Below are 23,442 nucleotides of genomic sequence, written 5' to 3'. Positions count from 1 at the left end.
CATCAATAACACAACCACTACCTTGCAATCCAGCGTTCTGCTTCTTTACTTAAGCCAGAAACACACATTGATCGCAAAGTTATACATCCTCCACGTGTGGGCAGATGCACAGAGGCATCAGATAATTTGATGGTGGAGTAACAGAAGCTCAAATTTAATTTACCCAATGACCAGGCAACATGATACAACATCCTCAAGGACAAACTCTGAGTCATCAATAAATTAGATAAGGAGAAGTGCCTCAAGAGCCTTGCCTGGGTATCTTTGGTACATTCTTTTACAAGGCTGCGGCACACAAACACATGACACACAAACTTCTAGCTCAAAACTGTTGCCAAAGGTTGTTCACAGGAGAAAAAAAATATAATTTACATCATTTTTCCATATTATATTCTTGAGGAAAATCGAATCGGGGCAGAGGCTCTGACTACCTCAGGTGGAACAAACCAAACATGTGATTCAATATTGTGCTGGAATGAGAGTGAATATCTGAGTATCATAAAGTACCATCTCAAATGAAGAGCAGAAGCTTCTGAGCTCTGCTTCTAATTTGCTCTTTCTTTCTATTTTTGTATGTATCCCAAATGTGCAGTCATGTGCTGCCACGCTCCATGGCTGTGTTGTTATCTCTCTTGTGGCGCCTGTGCCTACTGTAGATGTGGCATTGATCACTGGCTTTGATCCCTGAAAAAACCTCACATAATAATATGCACTCTCATCATCACAGCCTCAAAGTCTCTCACAGGCTTTTTGACTCGATCTTGCTTCACTTGTACTTCTCAGCAGCTGTTTCTCTCTCTCTCAGCTTCCACATATCCAAGATTTTTATTTTGTACAATCTTCTCCGACCATGAAACTTCCAGGCTTGACTTTGGGAACAGATGTTTCTGCTTAACAATGGTGGTAAGGTTTAGTGTTGTTTTATCCAGCCTTTAAAGACTGTATTGATTTGTTTTTATAAAAGATAAAGAAATGAATGAATGAATAAATAAATAAATAAGAAATTGATTTAAAAAAATCTTAAACTAGTGCAGTCAAAGAGACCTTAAAGGGATATTCCGGCGTAAATTCAACCCCATGTCCAACGCACTGTGACACCGAGTTAGACCCCCCTCGATAGATGAAGTCTGCTAACCACTAGCTTCTCTAGTTGTAGCAACTTTAGCAATGACCGCACCATAACAAACAGTGCAGTCTATTTATCCACGCACAGACCACGATCAAAAAGCCACTGATAGCCACAAATAATGCTCAGAACAGCACCCTACTTCATCAACAGTACAAACAGGGTCTCAGGACATAATACGAGGCATCAAACATCCGTTAGCTTTGCCTGGTTTCTATTGAAAAGAGACAAAAACAACTCACCCACTCTCCTCCAGTAATACGTTATGCAGCAACTTTCCGCGTCCAGGCACTGACAAAACACGTCTGAGTCCGACTGGCAGCACAAACATTCGGTTTCAGCGGCCACTGACAGGCAGTGACCACACTGACCACTTGATTCCCCCAGGTCCAGCACATAGACTCCACCAGCAGCTCTCTTTCACTTTTCTCCTCCATTTCCTTCAGCTTGTCTTGAGTAAACTCGGTCTCAAACTGATAGGGACGCCCATCGAAATGAAACCAGTCGTCATTCTCAAACTCCATAAACTCAGCCGTGTTGTCCCTTCTGTGATATGTCTGCTTGTTACAGCCATGGTTACAGGTAGTCGGCTGGCGTGGAGGCGATTACCGAGTGAAGTAGAGTCCCGCTAGCCTGACAAGCCAGACTATATCATTAAAATGTATAGTCTGGCAACGACCAGTAGACCTCGGCTCAATCCAGGGGGCGGGATGAAGGCTGTCTTTCAAACTGCCTCTGCACGCAATAGGGTAGCGCTACGACTAATCAGAGCAAAGAACAGGATGACGTTAGCCTGACAAGCCAATTAAAATGTATGTCGTCATCGCTTTAAGCCCACCCAACAACTCTCTAAACAGAGCGCTGTGATTGGTGAACACAAACGGTGTTCGAGACTCAAAAAGTTCCTATGGCTCGTTTCTAGACCCACCTACGGAGCAAATATATTTGCTGCCGCTAGGGTGCGTCTAGATTTCTAGGCTAGAGTCCCGCAGCTCAAGGATGAAAATGTGTGATTACAATGCAGCCAAAGTTCCTATGTATCTTGCCTATCGGTTTATAAAAGTTATTATCGAGTGTTCACAGGGAAATGAACGGAATTGGGCATTTCTAACTTTATATATTTGAGGGAGAGAATCACGTAAACAAGTGCGAGATTAGACGCGACGACGTCACGTGAGATCAGGACAACGTTGCCGGAAGAGACTGCCTGTAACATAGTGAAGCAGACATCACAGATGGGACAACACGGCTGAGTTTATGCAGTTTGAGAACAATGGCGACTGGTTTCATTTCGATGAGCACCACTATCAGTTTGAGACCGAATTTACCGAACACGAGCTGAAGGAAATGGAGGAGACAAGTGAAAGAGGGAGAGCTGCCGGTGGAGTCTATGTGCTGGGCCTGGGGGCCAGTGGTGTGGTCACTGCCTGCTAGTAACCGAAATTATGTTTGTGCTGCCAGTCGGACTCGGACGTGTTTTGTCAGTGCCTGGACGCTATACAGGACGCGGAAAGGTGCTGCATAACATATTACTGGAGGAGAGTGGGTGAGTTGTTTTCGTCTCTTTTCAATAGAAACCAGGCAAAGCAAACAGATGTTTGATGCCTCGTATTATGTGCGGGGACCCTGTTTGTACTATTGATGACGTTTGGTGCTGTTCTGAGCATTAGTTGTGGCTATGAGTGGCTTTTTGATCGTTTGCGCGTGGATAAATAGACTGTGCTGTTTGTTATGGTGTGGTCATTGCTAAAGTTGCTACAACTAGAGAAGCTAGCTGTTAGCAGACTTGATCTCTTGAGGGGGGGTCTAACTTGGTGTCATGGTGCGTTGGACCATGGGTTAAACTTACGCCGGAATATCCCTTTAAAGAGATTGTATTTACTCTATTATAATTAGTCTTACATCAAACAGACATAATAGTCCAGGCAATTTAGCTCATTTTGGACCCCAAAATAGAACTAATTGTCACAGAAGGTTTTTCACCATACATCATTTCTATGAGGTGTCTAGAACAACATACTAAAAGTCCTAAGAAATCCTAGTTGGGGAAATATGTTTAATTTGCATCATTATTTACTGTATAAAGTCTATGGTGCCGACAACAATACACCCCAATGGGGCTATTTTTTTCCTTTACTCCTATCACAATGAAACTTTACATGATGAAAGTATCCATGAAATGTAAAATCTTTTGTATTACAAGTTTCTTTGAAAATGAATTTGAATATGCAAATGAGCCTTACACTAATCAAATATGCCCAAAATACACCCGAATAGGCTTCTTTTTTTCCTTTACTCCTACCACAATGAAACTTTACACAATGAAAGTAGACATTAAAGGGATAGTTCGGGTTTTTTGATATGAATCTATATGGCATCCCCATCATCAGTTACGTGCTGTGACGGTGACTTTCCCCGGACTGTGTCCCGTGAGCGGAGTTCCGGCCTGGTTTCGGTGCTGACGAATGTAGTCCGGCTAGTTGGCTGGGGTCACGGAAATAACGCGTTTTTCTTCTCAAAACAATATGCATTCAAAAGAGTGATACATTTGCATCACAAAACCGTTGTCCACGAAAAAGTCTGACCTCGCAATCGCTTGGCGCTATTTTCTCTCCCTCCGTATCACTGCGCGCTGCCGCCTGTAGACGGCTGTGCGCGTTTCTATCAGCTGTTTCACGGAGTTTACTGCTCGGATAGTTCACATAAACATTTCTGATTATGACACAAGTGATGAAGCCATGGAGTTAGGTAAAGAGGTGGGTGATCGTTGCAGCGCAGTTCATGGTGGAAGATCAGACCTACAAACATACAGACAGCGTGCATCACCTGCACCGGACGGTGCTGCTGGAAAAAAAAGAAAGAAAAAAAAGAACGGCACTACTCTCCAGCCAGCTGACGTGCAGCTCACCTGCGGCTCACCTGCAGCTGTCAGAGGAGCCTCAGATCTTCCATAACGGACTGCGCTGCATTACTGATCATCACCCTGTCCGTCACAGCTACAGCTGTGGTCTAACTTCAGCTTGTCACTTCCCTGTCCCTCCTCTCTCTGTCTGCCCGTTTTAACTCCATCTGACGAAGTTCAGCATCACATCAGGTTCATAAACCTCTCCCTTTAGCTCTGTGCTAAAACAAGGGATGGCTTCATCACTTGTGTCATAATCAGAAATGTTTATGTGAACTATCCGAGCAGTAAACTCCGTGAAACAGCTGACGCGCACAGCCGTCTACAGGCGGCAGCGCGCAGTGATACGGAGGGAGAGAAAATAGCGCCAAGCGATTGCGAGGTCAGACTTTTTCGTGGACAACGGTTTTGTGATGCAAATGTATCACTCTTTTGAATGCATATTGTTTTGAGAAGAAAAACGCGTTATTTCCGTGACCCCAGCCAACTAGCCGGACTACATTCGTCAGCACCGAAACCAGGCCGGAACTCCGCTCACGGGACACAGTCCGGGGAAAGTCACCGTCACAGCACGTAACTGATGATGGGGATGCCATATAGATTCATATCAAAAAACCCGAACTATCCCTTTAAAAGTAAAAATTTTTGTATTACAAGTTTCTTGGAAAATGAATTTGAATATGCAAATGAGCAATACACTAATGGAATATGCCCAAAATACACCCAAATAGGCTTATTTTCTTCCTTTACTCCTACCACAATCACACTTATAAAACTTACTCACACAATAAAAGTATACATGAAAAGTAACATTTCTGTATTTCAAGTTTCTTGGAAAATTAATTTTAAATATGTAAATGAGCTCAACACTAATTGACTTATGGTCAAGAAGCCATAAAGCCGCAAGCAGCAAAAACAGGGGCAGAATAACTTAGTTCTTAGTCCCGCTCATATGTTGTTGAACATAACAGCATATTTAATATAACATCACACACAGTCGTTGAAATGACTTTGATGAATTCTGACTTTCATCTGATGTTCTCTGCAAACTGGGAGGAAAGTCGTTAGGTAAGGCTTGTTCGCTAATAATAATAAAAAAAGAATTTAGAAAGCAACTGGAGACAAGACTGTGCAATTAATTCTTAAGGTCAATATAGGTCTTTTAAGTGTGGCAAGTGACATGTGTGTATGAATAAGTCAAGTGTGGCAAGTGACAGCACTCAGTGCATAGGTTAACTTATTGAATGGACATGAATGTGTTAGTTATTTGGCCCCTGTTGCTGCTTGTGGCTTTATGGCTTCTTGACCATAAGTCAATTAGTGTTGAGCTCATTTACATATTTAAAATTAATTTTCCAAGAAACTTGAAATACAGAAATGTTACTTTTCATGTATACTTTTATTGTGTGAAGTGTGATTGTGGTAGGAGTAAAGGAAGAAAATAAGCCTATTCGGGTGTATTTTGGGCATATTCCATTAGTGTATTGCTCATTTGCATATTCAAATTCATTTTCCAAGAAACTTGCAATACAAAATATGTTACTTTTAATGTCTATTTTCATTGTGTAAAGTTTCATTGTGGTAGGAGTAAAGGAAAAAAATAAGCCTATTCGGGTGTATTTTGGGCATATTTGATTAGTGTGAGGCTCATTTGCATATTTAAATTCATTTTCAAAGAAACTTGTAATACAAAAAAATTTACATTTCATGGATACTTTCATCATGTAAAGTTTCATTGTGATAGGAGTAAAGGGAAAAAATAACCCCATTGGGGTGTATTGTTGTCGGCACCATAGACTTTATACAGTAAATGATGATGCGAATTAAACATATTTCCCCAACTAGGATTTCTTAGGACTTTTAGTATGTTGTTCTAGACACCTCATAGAAATGATGTATGGTGAAAAACCTTCTGTGACAATTAGTCTGTCGTAAAACGCTATTTTGCCTGGACTATAAGTGACCTTGCTATTTGTGTACTTCCTCCACTGTTGAACATGCTTTCTTGCTGGCAGCAGGGTGTGGTGATTGACACTTCACAAGAGCTTTGGCCATCGTCACAATAGGCCCTCTACGCATCCACCAATTTAAAAATGAAATGAGAATGTACTTTGAAACACTAACACGACTGACGAACAAGAAAACCATGCGGACTGTGACTCTCTACAAAACCTTAAAATCCTCTCTGTGAAGTAAGTGTTTTGTACCCCATGCTCTGGATGCTTATGTATGTTTTTTTTGCATTGTGACTTTTTTAATTATTTATTTATCACTTTTATTTATTTATTTTTTCCACAAAGCCTTTAAATCCTCTTATTGAATCGAATGTTTGTACCCCATGTTCAATTCAATGTTATTTGTTTGTCATTGATGATGAATTTCAATAAAAAAAGGCCCACAGGGCTATGTCTTCAGGGCAGATTGAAGGCTACATTGAGTTGCTATCGGAAAGTGCTAGCTAGTTAACTTCAGAAGAAGGAAATGTCACTTTGGTGTTGCTTTCCACTATTGGAGCTCTGATGAAAAAGGGATGAGGTTTGGTGCTGAATTCACATGTCTTCCACACTGAACATGCTAATGCTAATGATAACTATGTAGCGATGGTAAAATGTGCAAATGGCTCCTTTGAGGGCAATAATTGGACGATGATGAGGAGGCAGATCTGTAAAAAGGAATCTTTGTGCAAACTAAGCCAATTAAAAGAAAATCTTAATGAAACTGAATACACAAAAACTTGCACTGAATGTAGAAATTAATTTTGGAATAAATGAAATCGTGGAAATCGTCCAGGATTCTCTTTTCTTTATTGTTTTTGGTTAGATAAAGTTAATCATGAAAAATGTTCATAACATTTCTAAGGCTCAGATGGCTGGTTTTATTACACCAGCAGACAAAAGTGGAGGGTGTTGAACTAGCAGATCTGTTGGCAGGGATCTGTGCTCTAGCAAGAATATGAATGAAAGGAGGCATAATTAACCTTTGGAAACTCTGGACAATTGACACAAACTGAAAAAAATAACAAAAAGAGACTAAAGACAGGGCTTTTACCTCCTCAGCCTCAGCTAAGTGGAACCTAGCAACAGCAAGCAATGAACCAAGTGTGAGAGAGAACAAATAGCCTAAGTGTGTAACACACAAAGCATTTTGTAAGATGTTTGTTACAGCCTTTGGATTTCTCCATCTGCACATTCACGAGTGCATCAATTGTAACAGAACATTACTCATCACAGTACAGATGTATCTTCTTCCCTCCGTGGCTACGTTTACATGAGAGCTTTAATTCAGAATAAAAATAACTTAATTCCGAATAAAAATTAATTTCACTTTAAAGAGAGTATGTAGCTTACTTGGCTTTTTATTAGCAAAAATCAAATATTGCTTTCATACGTTTACTGAAGTCTAATCACAACCGCATACAAATGAAAGCTGTCTCATAGCTTAGAATAAGTTGTTTACAAATACATAGGTGGCGGTACACCCACCGGAGGCTGTCATGTTGCAACGCCATCTTTGAATACGGTACGCAAAAGCGGACAAACTAGGCTCAAACGCCCTATTACTTACTGTCTGTGACTGGGCTTCTGCCCGGAGGATGATCGACGTAGTTGTTTTTCTTTCTTTGTTATAGCCACGGTGTCGTGAGTAAGTCATGTCGGCACAACCAGGCTTCGTGAAACCGTTCCACAGACCCCGGTGCCCATGGCCGCCACCGCTGCTGCTCCGGCGGGGAAGGCAATCCTGGCAGTTAAGAGGATAAACTTTCTGCTTCTACTAAGTTGTTGTTGTTAAGTTTAGGAAGGAAAGATAAATGCAGCACACTCAATTCCAAGTGCAAGAAATTTATTTGACAACGTTTCGGCCAGTACAAGGCCTTTGTTTCGGAGCAGCGGAGCGGCGCACGGCTGCAGCTGTGCTCACTTCACACACACTCACACACTGAGAATGGAGTTTGTTTTCTTCTGGTAGACGTAACTATGTAAACACGTGAGCACCCTGTCCAATCTGAACCCCTCCCGACCCCCAGACGTTAAGCAGAATTAAATAAAGGCGATTGAACGTGTTTTCCATGTAAACCTCAATTCGGAATTACTATTTCCATGTAAACCCGAAGGAGAATATTTTAATTCCGAATTAAAAAACATCATACAACCATGGCCACTGCCAACTCATGAAGTGATTAGAGGACCTAATGATGCACACCTGCCTTCTTGTCACTGATTAAGCAGATGATCTCCATCAGCATCGCAGTGAGACTGACAACAGGAAAAGAAACCGCGCCAGAGCAGAGCTGAATACTAACGCACGCATTTGAATATCTTTGTTCGTCATCTGTGATGTGGAAACATCAGATTCCAAAACAGTCAGAGAAAAAGTTACTGTGTCGGTCCCAGTCACAGCATAGTTATAAAATCCTATAGTGCACTGTGCTGTCCTGCCGGGCTGCTGACAGTGATGTGACACTGGATGGCACCCGAGGCAGCTGAACTCACGACTGGTTCAGAAGAAGCTTCAACAACAGTCAACACCATAAGACCATGACCCATGGGGCTCTAGTTTTATGGTGCGGTGCAAGGTGGCACATGGTGGTGTAGCCGATGTCATATCAGGCCCTCTGCGTTGTGTTTCTCGCGGCCTGCCCTAGGTGGGGTTCGAAGCCTGGTCTCCTGCACGGCAGGCGACAATGCAAACCGTTTCGCCAAGAGGTTGACAACCGCTTGGCGGTTGGGTTAGCATGTCTTTTATGGGTGAGTGAGTGCACATCCGTTACAGTGGCACATGGTGGCGCAGTGCAAATTTTGTGCAGCGCAACAGGGCGCACGGTCAGTTTGGTAGTTGGTAGACCAAGGGACACCGAGATGGGTGTGGTGTCACAGGTTCAGCTTGGCGCAGTGACAGTTTTGTGCCAAAAATGAGTATTTTATTTTGTACCCGATTTCCTGTCCCGCACAACCTGCTCTGTGCTGAATTGATGCGCCGTGGCGGAGCAGTTCGGGAGCCGTTCAGCATCCAGTGTAATTTGGGGGTAATGTTTGGCCGTCTGGCGTCGCTGTCTCCCTTGTCCATGTCGAAATATAAAATGACAAAAATTGCAGTGTGCCTCACCGCATTTAAAGTTGAGGAGAGGAGCTCAATTGATTGGTGTAAATTTGAGTCGGCTGAGGTAATACCGCTCACACCTTCTCCCCTCCCTCTTTCCCTCTTGCGCCGGTAGTAGGGATGGGAGGAGTACCTGTGCCGGGGTGTGCACAGTGCACCTGGACACACCCGTTGGTGCGGCACCCCTGCGCTACGCCTTGACTGCGCCTGGTCTACGAAACTAGAGCCCATGCTGTCAAGCCTAAGGGTTGGCCTCCATCTCCTATCTCCAATTAGGTTGGTAGTTTGGTCATTTTGAGACAAGACTCAGTTTATTTCCTCTTGTTCTGTAGCACAAACCAGTGCAATAGCAGCTGAATGACTAAAGGTTGAAGAAAGGTTGTAATCAGACGAACAGGAAAACTACTGAATGTATTTTCAATTTGACTTTTGACTAAAGAAATATTCATCCAGGTATAACTGAAACTGGAACATGGCCAAGTGCAAATTGCAAATAGTTTTTTTTGTTTGTTTTTAATGAAATGTTTCGATAATAAACATAAATTGTGAATTTCATCACAGACACATCACACACTTAACAGCTGTGTGATAACCTCTGGGGATAAAAGTTGTTCCTCAAAAGACCACTTGAGGTTGTCTCTAAAAGTGAAGTCAGCTTACCATGTTAAAATTGAAGGGTTAAAGCTATACACAGTTGTGGACATGGTTGCTTTGAGTGACAGGTGGCTGATCATATACAGTACTGTATTAACTGGCTTTTTGATCACATCTAGTGCTTTGATTGCTGTCTGATCTTATTGATACACTGGATGTTTGTTGTTGTTGATGTTGTTGCCTTGGTAATTTGAATTATTTACTTTAATGACTCAACACTGCTGTGTGAAACTATGAAAAGAAAAGTTGTACTAATGAGTTCTAACTTTAATGTGTCTCTTTAGTAACAGTCATGGTCATGAAGAGAAGTGTTGTTTGGTGCTGAGCCGTAGCGATGTGCCCACACAGCTCCTCCCCACACTGCAAGTCTGGCTGATGCTCACCACCTCCATCATCTGGCCCAAGTGGCTCTTCCACAGGCTCAAGTGTATCTCTATCTCTAAAGCTAAAGTTGTGCAAAATGGCACAATGAGCAATGACCTTCATTGCTAAAGCTGGGTGCACCTCCAGTGCCTTGAAAAATGTGGAAAAACCACCACAAAGGCCTGTTATATCGCTACACTACACACAACACAATGGGCTTTTGTGTGTTGAAGCTGTGATTTTAAGTCTGTGATGGGATGTGACACACAACACAGGGACATGTGCTATCCTGAACAACAGGGAAGTATTCCAGTTTGTGAAAAAGCTGTTTTTTTTTTTTTTTTCTCAGAACAGTGGATTAGACTGAGATACTAACAACTGTCAGGAAACTGGCACTAGAAATCACAGAATGCACATGTTTCCATTGAGTAAAACAATGTCCTATTATATAACGCTCTAGTGGTTATCAAAGTTTAATCTCAGCAAGAAGCTGCCGGCTTAAAGAGGCCTTTCTGTGTGAGTTCACATTTCCACTGTAGGAACTTTGGGGTAATTTCACAGGCCCAGGGCTGTTGGCACGTGTCTCCATAGCAGGAACTGCCCCCAAAGAACAATCTCCCAGAAATTTGACGGGGGCTAAACAAGTCCCTGCCTTGAAGTAGGTACTCCAGGCGGGCCTGAAAAACTCCTGGGTGGGGCTTGAGGTTTACTCGGGGATGATTGGGTATACTCAAAGTGGGAGCACCAGAATAAGCGGCATTTAAAACAGCAGAAGTAGAAAGCATCACAGCACAGCCAGAAAACACACACAAGAGCAGTAAAAGAAAAGAAAAGTGTCGCACAATGATTTAAACTGTTGCATAATGATTAGTCCAGTCCAAAGACGTGCAAGTGAATTAATAAAACTGCCAGTCGGAGTAAATGGTTGTTTGTTTCTTTATATCAGCCACGTGATAGACTGGCATCATGTCCAGAGAGATCCGCCGTGTTAATGCCAAAAAGAAAGACCATAAAACTGATGGTGTGTGACAACAGAATTCCCAGCAGAGAAGTAGTCTGACATTGTATATGAGTAAATAGTTCACATCTGGGAATTGTGAAATGATTGCAGCTAGTGCAGCAGAGGCGGGCATGTCTCAGTGGTCTCAGTCTAGCAATTACCCTACTTCTTTTGCTCCTCAAAAATATGAGCGATTGTGATAAAGAACACAGGAAAACAGAGCTCGAGAGGCATTTCCACTGAGCTCTTGAGATGAGTTTTTTCTTTCTCTCTCTCTCTTTTAAACAAAAATAAAGATACCAGTACTTTTAAGCAGTGATTGTCTGGATTTCATATCCACTAGTGGTGGCACAGAAATAACAGATTTCATAAGAAAAACAGTGAAAAAGGATTTTTATTATTATATAAATCATATGAATCATAGTATATTTTCTGTCAGTGCTGCTCCGTGATGATTTATTTATGTAACAGCAATGAATATCACTGCTCTAAATGTCATTATTCCCCTACTCAGTATATTATCATGATACAAAAAAGTTGTTTGCTTCTATTTTTCTGTTCTGATATTGAATTTGTTGGGGCAAGATGCTGTAACAATTTCCTCCGTTGTTTAGAACCATGGCAAGTATCCCGCAGATCAGTGTTCCCAACCAATAAGCTAAATAATTGATTACAACCCCATGACCCCATGCCGTTTGAGCCTTAAATCCCAAACATCTTCAGACACTTCTCATCAACAAGGTGCTTCCATCCACAGAACCACTGCTGCTCACTGGATGTTTTTATCCTTTGGCTCCACTCAGAGTAAAAATACTCTTGAGACTGTTGTGTGAAAAAAAAAAAACTGCAGGGGAGATCAGCCTTTTTGAGAAAAACTAGCCTGCCAACAATCGGCTCACTGAGGTCACCTCCCTCTGAAACTCCTGACCTGTATCTGCAGGTCTTAGCAGGTGCACAGGTCTTCCTAATGAAATGCACAATGGGTTTAGTCCTTTACATACAGTATAATGCCATTGACAGTAAGTAGGGAGTAATGACTATAGTTAATGAACGTGATCACATAATGAAAATGTATCATATCATCCACAATCATTCAAATAGTGACTAAGGCGTTTTAATTGCTTTGGTTATGGTACACAGTAGAGCCTCTGATGTGTGTGCCATTTTTCTTTTTAGTATATCTTTTCTTTCATATTCCACCACTTCCCTTCTCTCCTTCACCTCGTTAACCAAACCACAGCTTCCTCTCAAGCCTGCGATGCCGCTGACCCACTTACTGATTGCTATACCTATTAAATCTGAATGATAGTAGAGTGATTAACTCACCTTCATCTCTGAAGCTAACAAACTCTTTCTGACCTGATTGTGTATAATGTTGTGTATCTTCTCAGTGTATTCTGGACTTGCTATATTTAGTACAAACACAATGAGCAGTCCTGCTATACGTGTAGCCCTGATTAAGCTTGTCTAATTTGATTAAATCATTTACATAAGAAGTGGAAAAGGAACGTTCGGCTAAATGAGTCGGCCAATCTCCTCTCTCCTGCATGGCACCCACATGGTCAATTACTATACATTTTTCCAGTCATACACCACAGTTACGTAGCTGCCATGGCATTCGGTCCCATGTAAATTTGGAAAATATACAACAGCTGAGACTCGACTGTCTCGAAGGCTGAACGCAGGGAGCAGCTGTGAGAGTGAACAAATCAGGGGTCCACCTGTGGACAAGTAGTATTCCAATACTTGTACCAATAATACTCTGGCAAGTGGATACAACAGCTCTCAACCTTTTTTTTTTTTAACCAATTGAAAGCGATATAGTTCAGTTACAGTTACATTACAATGATTGCGGCGGTCAGAAATGTCAGCTCGCATGTTCGGGATCAACGGGCTGTTGCAGCTCAGTCACTGCAATTTCCTGGACAGCAGTGAACGCATCGTCAGATAAGTGGTTGTTAAGGCTGTCAGTCATTTCGGCTTCCTGTGACAGTAGTCTGTTCCAGGCTGAGTTGATTGGCAGGTTTTTCTCTACATGGTTAGATAAGTGGCAGTTTGCAACTATCCAGGAAGATTGGTTCGAGTAATACTGCACATCCATGAGATTGAAGGCTGATCTGATTCCAACACACTGCTATAACACCGTGAGGACGGGGGTTAACATCTAACTCATCATGGTGACAATTACTTTATCCTCCCACTTAACAATCAACATCTTTCACATTACAGAATAATATCCAGTGGGATGCATTTCCCTGTCATTGTCCAAGACAATGTGTGACAGTGCCACTGAAATGATTGCTTTCTGGGGAGGGGTTCCTGACAGCACTGAAAACTGGTTCATGCTGGAGAAGCCAACTGAATAATCATGCCCAAACTCTTCTATCTCAGACAAAACACAGCATGATACCTCACAAAATATAATAAAAGACCACCAGGAAAGCTCACACTGGCATTAATTACATCCAGAACTACTCCTCATGATCATATATCTTGCCCAACCAGCCAAGTTGCAGGTTACATGGTCACAATCTCCCCTTCCGGAGCTACACTGTTAATTAATGGGGATAAATGTTTCTGTCTTATTATGTCGAGGGTAAGTTGACCTTCGACCATCTGGATATAAAATCATTTCTATCCTCCTTGGCATTTGAGTTATACTGTGTTATAATTAGAGTATGAATTCATCATTTATGGCCAAAAAAACATGTTTTGTGAAAGCACAGTCACCTTGACCTTTAACCAGAAAACCAGGATTTTTACAGCATAGTATCATCATTTGTTTTAGTGGAAATATTAGATTGATAAATGGACACCAGGTAACACCCTTTTATCATGCAAATTGCAGATATGAATTAAAGGTTTTAGTGTTGGAATACTAGAGTCATTTTTAATGTCTGTCAGTCTGTCTGCTTGACAATTTTGCAATAAAAATGATCAAAGTGAGATGAACAAGAAGATAATAAGCCACAATGTATGACAATGTCATTACAAAACTTGCAAAAATGATTATAATTGCAATAACATCATCATCATCACTAGTCAAGAGACCAACATTTCCAAAATAATTAAAAAAAAAATCCTATTTAAAGTATATAAAATAATTCACAAAAAAAGAGTTTACAAGGCCAAAATACTGTTTTGTGAGGTTGGCATGAGCTTAAATCTTTATATTTGACCACCAAGATCTGATTAATTCACCCTGTTTTGCCAAATTTGAGGACATTCCCTCAAGGTCAGTCAGACAGACAGTCAGTCAGTCAGATGGACAGATGACCTGTATACATATGCCAGGCATAAAAAGGTATGAGTGACAGAGACTCTGAGAATTGTGGTGTAAAATCTCATAACAGTATAAATATAGCCTACCTCAGACAGCTCTGGAGACATGGTGCTCAGCAGCAGTCCTGGATGCTTTGGTGCCAAAGGGGAACTTTACCTTTTATTAAAAACGTATCTAAAAGGTCTTGTAAATGGAAGCAAATGGATGTGATATACTTCAGTACCTACCTCAGTTCCTGTTATTATACATTTATTAAAGGCAACAGGTCAGGTGGCAGCAGCTCACAGAATGACCCACTTTATATCATTATATATGTGCATGAAACCTCAGAATGATCAAAGCTTAAAAGGAGGACTGTCAAGACCCCAAGGAGCTTTAATATAGGAACAGACAGAGACAGGTTGAAACCATCCAGATCAATTTATTGCTCTACTCCTAGTTTGAAAATTACTCTTCCAACGTAGAGCATCTACTGCACATCCAAATGTATTGTTCAAATACCATCCTCCTGTTTCAGACCTGAGATTAAGATTTATGCAAATGTTTCACCTAAACCTAATTTGCTAATTCTGTGCCATATGCAAATGTGATATAGGATTTCCATAATCACCATAACATAAAAAAACACCCTGTATGTATATAAGAAAAAGTAATAAAACCTATTTTAAAGTGAAAATATGCCTTGCCCAAACAAATATGTCTTTATTTATGCTTATATTGTGCACATGTTATTGATATATTTATCCATCCAAAAGCCTGTCAGTGGGTTCCCAAAGTCTAAGAACGTAGATAGATGTTTAAAATGAGAGAAATGAATAGTTATCCTTACCCTCCAATTGAATATTAATAACATTAATCATATTAAATTATACAGAATTACATATGCATGTTATTTTAATAAACTTGAATTTCTAAATTAAACATATCACAACCATGTTTGCAACAAAAAATGCTTATGTTTTTTAATGTGCATTTCTTCTGATGTACATTTACGATCCACTTGTATACCCTAAAGATATCCATCTATTCACCCATAGCCATACTGCTTATCCATGCATGGTTGGAGACTGACGTTGGGGATAATATTCTCCTTTTAAGTAACATACACCAACATCACTCTGAATATAGGGACATTTACATGTATGTATGGGGGATTGATGCACATCATTGTGCTATTTGCATTAATTTCCATCTCCATCTAATTCTATTCCTACCTTCCTCTGTTTCTATTCATATATTCTCACAACGTTTACAACATATTGTTGTAGAAAATTTGGTTCTGCCTGTGGAGAGTCAAAGAATGGAAGAGAACACAAAACTACACAGCAGACAGCAGTTCAGAGTAGTGCCCCCAGAACAGAGATTGCAGTCCCTTCTTATATCCCAATTTATGACTCTGGTTACTTCATTACTTTTAGCTTTCCTAGGCATAACAGATGCCCACCCCAAATAGTGCTGTAGCCACCCCCAGTTATTGTTTTACCTATACTGTAGGTATTTACAACCTGGATGTGTTAGTTAACAAGGTTATACGTAGGTCACCCTATGTCCTTCCTCTTGCCCCAGGTTTATTGTAGTCAGGACACAGATGTCTCCTCTGATGGAGTCAACATGATTACTACAAGGTTTAACTACAACTACTTCAAAGACTATGTTACTACTTATTATAAGGAGAACACTAATGTCAGCAAATTTCCACACAATATATATATATATATATATTTTTTTTTTTTTTTGTAATCTCACAACTCGTACTTTGGTAAAAAAAAAAAAAAAAAAGAAAGAAAAAAAATATCTTTTAAATCTCTACCTTTCCTTGCTGTCTGTGCTCCTTCCTTTACAATTGCTAATAGCTTCTTTCTTAATTAAATCTTCCAGCTGTGGTGCACACGGCAACAGGCAGCACATGCTACTGTTCATCACATCTGTTTGTGTTGGACTGACTGAGGAAGAAGCTCATGCACCACCTCTCCCCGTTTCTACTGCTTGGAGCCCGGTGGCTCCTCAGGCTGCCCTGCACATCTGTAGCCAGTCACAGACATTATCACCAGGACCTCAAGACCAGCCTGGGTAAGGAGTTAGACAGCTGTGCTCTCCAGCTGTGATTTGTGTAATTCATTTACCGCCCGTCTATCTGACTGATTAATTATAACATCTGTGTGAGAAAGCGGCGCCCTAGTGGCTCCCAAATATGCCACACTGCTCTTGACTCCACAAGCAAATGGTAAAAGGTAGAAAGCTCTCCTGTCATCAGGGCATAACTGGGATGCACTACTAAAACTTGTGGTTCATCAGGTGCAGGGACAATTGACTCCCTGTGATTATGTTCACATGCCTCTTTGTGTAGTCTCCTCACAGCCGCAAACACACTCAGATTTGTTCCCAACTGCAACATCTCCTTTGTGTTTCCCTCTGCCACAGTTTTTGCTCTGATGATTGTTCAGTGACAGCGCGTCAACATCAGCGCCGATAAAAATGCTTATTGTTTATTCTGGATTAAACACAGCTGTGGCTGGAGGAAAGTATGTCAGTGTCAGTCCCTTGTAAAAGTCACCTAAGTTTGATTAATGTTTTACAGCATCAAATGAAATAAACGCTAACATCTTTTGTACCGTGTTCACTCGCCGACTAACAATAGCCTGCACCACGCTCCTGTAGTTCCTGTCACTCTCAAGATTGTACATTCTTGTCTCTTTCCAGCACTTTTAACTGCCTCATCAGAGCCAGACTAATTCCAGTGGAGGCATGTTTGGCCATCTACAGCACCAGCTGATTTTTTCCAACATAGAATTAGGCCTTCAAAAATAAATAAAAGTGATGGTTTTCCAGCCATTACCAAAATTTATAGACAAACATTCAGACTGTAGTGCCACGACATCATAATTATGGACAAGTAGTAAATATGAATTGAGAGCAACCAATCAAAATACTGTTATTAATACTGTTGTCTTGGTTCTAGATTACTGGCTCTAGTAGATAGCAAACTCCACTGAAGAATGGAGGGTAGCGACATTGGCAATGCTAACTGAAGCTACACACCAGTCAGCCTTATATGGCATATTAAAGCAGAAGTAAGTGATATATTTGTGTTAAAGCAGATATCAGCTTCACGGCCGTTTCGGCTAATGCTGCGTTCAAGGCAGGCTTTTGAAACCGTAAGTTACAGCTTCAAGTCACAACTACGACTTGGTAGCGTTCCAGGTAACCCGTAGCTCGTGTTTTTACCATCCTGTTGTCTGTGAAAGTTCCCTATAACGGCCACTCGTAACTTCCGACCCGTGAACTCGTACCAGATCGAACTGGTATGACTTCACAGGAAGGAAAAACACAAAGTACGAGTTTCTTTGAACGCACCATGAGTTAGCAGCCCCCGCCCTTGTCAGGCATCAATTGGTCCTCGTGCTACGTCACCACATTCACGCGCATCCCTTGGCTGCACACACAGCCCTTCATGCCGTTCTCTCTCCTCATTGGATAACACTTGTATCCCACAAGGAAAATTTTCTCCTCGGGTTACAGCAGAGCAGAGTGACGGAGAGACTCGTGTTTAGGCTGAAATACTTCATGTAAGTGATTGCTGACGGAAAATAGGACTATTTAGGACTTATATTAACAAAAACATTCCACTGATATCTGCTTTAATATAAGTCTTAAATAGTTATATCTTCCGACAACAATCACTTACATAGAGTGTTTGGACCGAAACACGGGTCTGTCAGTCACTCTGCTCTGCTCTGAGCCGAGGAGAAAACATTTATCGTATCCTACAGTTTTTATCCAATGAGGAGAGAGAACGGCATGCAGGGCTGTGTGTGCAGCCAAGAGACGCCGTGAATGTGGTGATGTAGGGACGAGGACTGTTATGGTGCGTTCAAGGCAACTCGTAACTCGTGTTTTTCCGACCTGTGAAGTTCTACCAGTTCGATCTGGTACGAGTTCACGGGTCGGACGTTACGAGTGGCCGTTATAGTGACTTTCACCGGTAAAACAGGTCGGAAAAACACGAGTGGGTTGCCTGGAACGCTACAAAGTCGTAAATTGTGACTTGAAGCTGTAATTTACGGTTTCAAAAGCCGGCCGGGAACGCAGCATTAGCCAAAACGACCGGATCGCTTACTTCTGCTTTAATTGGAATTACCACCTCAGGCTTGCACTTTAGGGAGATATGGTCACAGTCTCATTTTCCTGAGTTAAAGTGTTGAATATTGGCCAGAGGTGTTTAGGCAGAACAAGTTGTCCACAAAACTCATGTTTGTTTCATCTTTATTTAAATGTTTATTGCCTAATGTAAACACATGGATGAAGGTGGTCTTGAGATGTCACATTCAAGAGGCAGAAAATGTGTTTTGTGAGCTCACACACGCAATCCAAGTTAAATAATAATATTTTAGGTCTAAAAGAAGGATTCTGAAGATATTCTTTTTAATTGCTCCTGTTTTGTGGTAGTTCTGTTAGTTCTGTTTGTTCCCATTACCTCATTACTTGAAGAAAGCCAACGGAGCTGTAATAAAAAGTCTAGTGAACAAGTTGACACACTCAGTATGTTTACAACCAGAATAAACAATATTCAGACTTACTCTTACTGTTACAAAGACGTTGTGTGGCTCTGAGTTGATATTCCTTTGTTGATAAAACAAACCGGAGAGCTTCAGATGGCCTGTAAACATAGTTAGCCGTCAACTTGACTCTCAGGCAAGACTTTGCGAGTTCGCACAAAACTTCGCAAGACTTCGTATTAGAGCTCTGTTTACAAACATGTCCGCTTGCTTGAAGTAAACAATTCCCTCGCTGTGTGTTTTAATAGCCATCTGATGCTGTCTGTGGAAAGAAATGTGGTTTCGAGGGATGTAAGCAGCTTAAGCGTAAGAACGGTCTACTCCCATTCATTGCTGTCGTGGCGATGCAGAGACAGAACTACTACAAAACAGGTGCAATTAAAAGGAAAAACTTCAGAATCCTTCTTTTAGGCCTAAAATATTAGGAAACTACTGCCCCTGGCCCGTAATTGTCCTTTAACATTTTGTGCCAAATCTGAGTGTTACTGAGATATTATGTTCATGAAAGTGGGTTGGGGTGGGGCCTGGCCATAACCGGTGCGGAAGCATGATAATGATACAGTATGATTATAACCCTACTGTTGTGTCAAAGTAGATCCTGTGCTATTTGTTACATCAGTGGAAACAAATATCTGTTGACTGCAGGCAAGGCTTCACTCATAACAAACTGTCAAGACACGACATTATAAATATTATTTATCATCTGCAGGATCATAAAAAAAAAGATCCAGCTATGCTCTTTCCATCTGAAGCCATCAGTCTGACACTCACACACACCAAACTCCACTCACACGTCAAACTGATCAGCAAAGTATTGATTATCGCGTCTGACAGACAGACACAATTCTTTTAAGAGCCATGAACACACAGTAAGAGTGGGAGCTGCTCTCACTCAAAACTCTCCAGCGTCTGTGCAGACACATCCATCCCCTTCAGTACATTGCATCATTTTAAATCCAGGTTCTGACAAAATCACTGGAACTAATAACTAAATCTGCACTCACAGCGAACCGAGAGGTATCCATCTCCAGATACTGAACATTTTCCACCCATTACATCTGTGATTTGTGCACTTTTAGGCAAAAAAAAAAACATGTTAATCTACCATTTATCCAAGCTCTCAGTAATTTTGTATGTTTTCTACACCAGCTGTGCATCTGCATCTTACTGACGATATGACTGAACCTGCATCTACAGTACACTTTGACTGTGATTGTCTGGTTGTTGTTGTTTAACATCAGGCGACCAAAGTAGCCTAAATAACCAATAAAATACCAGAAATAGCTTGTCCGTACAGACCAAGCATATTAAACTTCAAACACATTTTAATATTTGCATGAAACTGAAAGTTAATATCAACCAAAGGTCGGCACAGGAAAGAAAGAGACTTTGAAATTTGGCTACATTAGCCACAGTGAAGCTGTGGCCTGTGGGTTTGAGGGAGCTACAGCGGAGAGAAGAGAGGAAAATGAGATGAGGAAAAGTCTCACATAACAGAGTGAGAAGGAGAGAGAAACCGACAGTTTTAATAATAGTGTGTAGCGGGAGGGGCTTTGTTGTTGTTTGCTGAATATGTTCCCATAAAGGTCTGTAATAAAGGTGGGTTTTTGTGTGTTTCTTAATTATCAAGCAGCTCTATGTCCTACAGGTATATTGATACTGTAAGCATTATAGTCCCAGTCCACAGAAAAATGCCTGTATTTCGAAAGTGAGCCTCGAAACCAACCGACAGGAATTCTGTAACTTTGTGATGTCACAACAAGTCACTGTTCTCAGATACCGCAAGCCCTGCCCATCTGGACCCACCATCCAAACTTGCAGGATCTGGCTTCTCTGAGTGTTAACATTCATTTAACAAAAGCTGTATTGTCATTGGGTCAGTTGGTCGATAAAAAGAGAGGCTCAGAGTTTTCTCTCTTCTGATTGGCTGACACAGACCTGATGTTTTGTTTGTTTGTTTGTTTGTTTTTACACCAACCTGTTGTTAGTACAGCTCCAGAGAGAGGCCTGAGAGAGGAGATGTAAAACTACGTTGAGATGAGTTTTGGTATTTTGAAACAACACATTATCTTCTTATGGATCAACACTTTAAATAAAACACAGTGTAAAATATTGGACCTATAAATGCTGAAACTAATCAGGGAAAGGTGTTCAGGATTCTCAAACTCCTGCCTCAGCCTTGGGGAATATAGTATTTTCTGTTTCCTGTTTAATCCATAGGGCCCAAGATATATATCTTAATCAATATCTTTGTCACTGAACGTACTGTATGTTCTGTTATGTAATTTTATCAGCACCTGACTGTGGTATAAGCAGGAAACAAGGATAACAGATTCCTCAATTGTTGACACTGTTGGCGTTGCAAAGTTCTCAGATGATACAATTACTGATTATTAGGTTTGAGAAGGGGAATTTGATTCCATCCAGAAGATAAAAGCATCCCTGTGTCTTCACTGAGATAGTACATGAGGGGTGAAAGGCCATGGGACGCTGTGGGATTCATCCCAGTAATAGAACGAGCACATGCAGGTTCAGAACCAGGTTTTTTTTTAACCCATTGTCCTCCCGCTCTGCCAATCCTCCTCATCCTCCTAATTCCTCCCCCTGTGATTTTTCTGCCAACCCTACATCCTGACCATTCTTCAACCTTCACTTTTCACTCCCTCCTTAATCTTGTCCTTGTTCTTTATTGTCCTTTGCCTTTCTTGTATTTTATCAGCAGTGTTGTCACTCACTGATAGCTCTGACCTTCTCAGTTTTGTTTTTTGTTTTTTTTCAAAACAGTACCACCGGAGAACAGAACATCACTCATTATGTCTAATTTTTCCTGTGAAGAAGCACAACTAATTCTGGTGTATAAATAAATAACCAATGCTATAATGAAAAAAAAAAAAAATACAACAGAGAATCTTCCTTGGATAAAATGCAATAAATAAATCTTCAGTTCATTCACAGTTCAATATGAAATTGCCTGTTAAATTATTTATTCCCTGAAGCAATATCGAGCGACAAAACAGACAATTTTCTTTTATTACCAGCATTTGGGTGCTTATTCAGAGACAATAAAGAGTTCCTACATACCAGGATCTGACTTGGAGAACGTGTCCACATCCAGAAGACTCCTGTGGAGACAGACAAAGTGCAGGTCTGAATAGATTCTTTCAGCCCTTTTCATTATTCTGAGGCACGAAATTCCTCTGTTAACATTTCTATATTTTGTTCTTTGCTCTCCTGAGTGTTTCTAAAACTCTCAGCTAAGCCCGAGAGTAGTTAATGGGTAGATTTAAATTGCTCCCCAGATAATTGTGTGAAACCATCCGAAAATATTGTGCTGCCAACCTCCGCCCCGAAATGCAAACAGCAGTTAAGCCCAGTGGACGGTGGGTTACTGATCAAAGGCTGATGAAGATGACCTTCAGGAGGAAGAAGATAAACAAGCCTTGATGTCTCTGATTGAACCACTTCCTGTAACTAGTATTAGTCGTATGGATGTGGCTTTGGTCAATAAAACAACTCTAAGAATATTATCAAGGTGAGTGAACAGACACATGTGGATGTATGACTTAAGTGGAGGTTATTGAGATGTTAGGTTATGATACATACTGTACCTACTTACCTTACAGCAGACGGGTTTTTTTGTCTGTTTGTTTGTCTTTACTCTCATGTCTTAGTTGATTCATTACAACAACACATCAGGGTAACACTTTATTTTAAGGGGTCCTTGTTCCTGTGTATCTACCTAATTAATTACAGTGTAATTACCTACGTAACCGTATGTAATAACATGTACTTACATTGTAAATACATAGTGTATTTTCGTGTACTTACAGGTCCTTGTTACACTTGTAATAAGAAATGCTTGTGCAAAGAGAGAGGCCACTTTGGCATTTCTTATTACAAGTGTAACAAGGACCTGTAAGTACCCCAAAATACACTACAGTATGTATTTACAGTGTAAGTACATGTTATTACATACGGTTACATAGGTAATTACACTGTAATTAATTAGGTAGATACACAGGAACAAGGACCCATTACAATAAAGTGTTACCCACATCAGAATGTAAGCTGATATTTTGCCATTCAGCTTTACTGAGCAATCACTATTTTGAACCAAATTTCAAATGGGTGGACCAAGGACAGAGAGGGGACCTCCAGTGGGATTGTAGGACAACATGATTTGGTTTCTGTGGTACAGAGTTCAAAGTTATTGGTCATGATGTGAATGTGACTGCTGTAGCTCCACCATGTGGTCAACTGAGATGGACATCAGACGACAAGTGTTGCTTCAAGTGTTTTTCTGAGATCCACAAATAAGATCTTGAGATTTATCATGTGTCCAAACCAGTCAGCAACTCGTTACCTTAGCATAAAGACTGGAAAAGGTAGAAACAGCCTTGCTCTGTGAACAGGTAAAAACAAAAAACAAAAATACAATAATAGGCTGCTTACCAACAACTC

General features: G+C 40.9%; 1 protein-coding gene across 1 annotated transcript in view; it reads right to left on the bottom strand.

Annotated features, from left to right (window-relative positions):
* The window catches only part of cpne9 (copine family member IX), a gene marked incomplete at both ends in the record, with an annotated part of 98,329 nt that overhangs the window by 73,665 nt on the left and 1,222 nt on the right, over positions 1-23,442 (bottom strand). The window contains one exon of the mRNA XM_083975460.1: positions 22,063-22,103. Coding sequence (XP_083831586.1) covers positions 22,063-22,103 — 41 coding nt within the window. The remainder of the gene's footprint in view (positions 1-22,062; positions 22,104-23,442) is intronic.

This window comes from Trachurus trachurus, assembly GCF_905171665.1.
Source record: "Trachurus trachurus genome assembly, chromosome: 7".
Lineage (NCBI taxonomy): Eukaryota > Metazoa > Chordata > Actinopteri > Carangiformes > Carangidae > Trachurus > Trachurus trachurus.
This window is presented reverse-complemented; position numbering and strand designations above follow the sequence as displayed.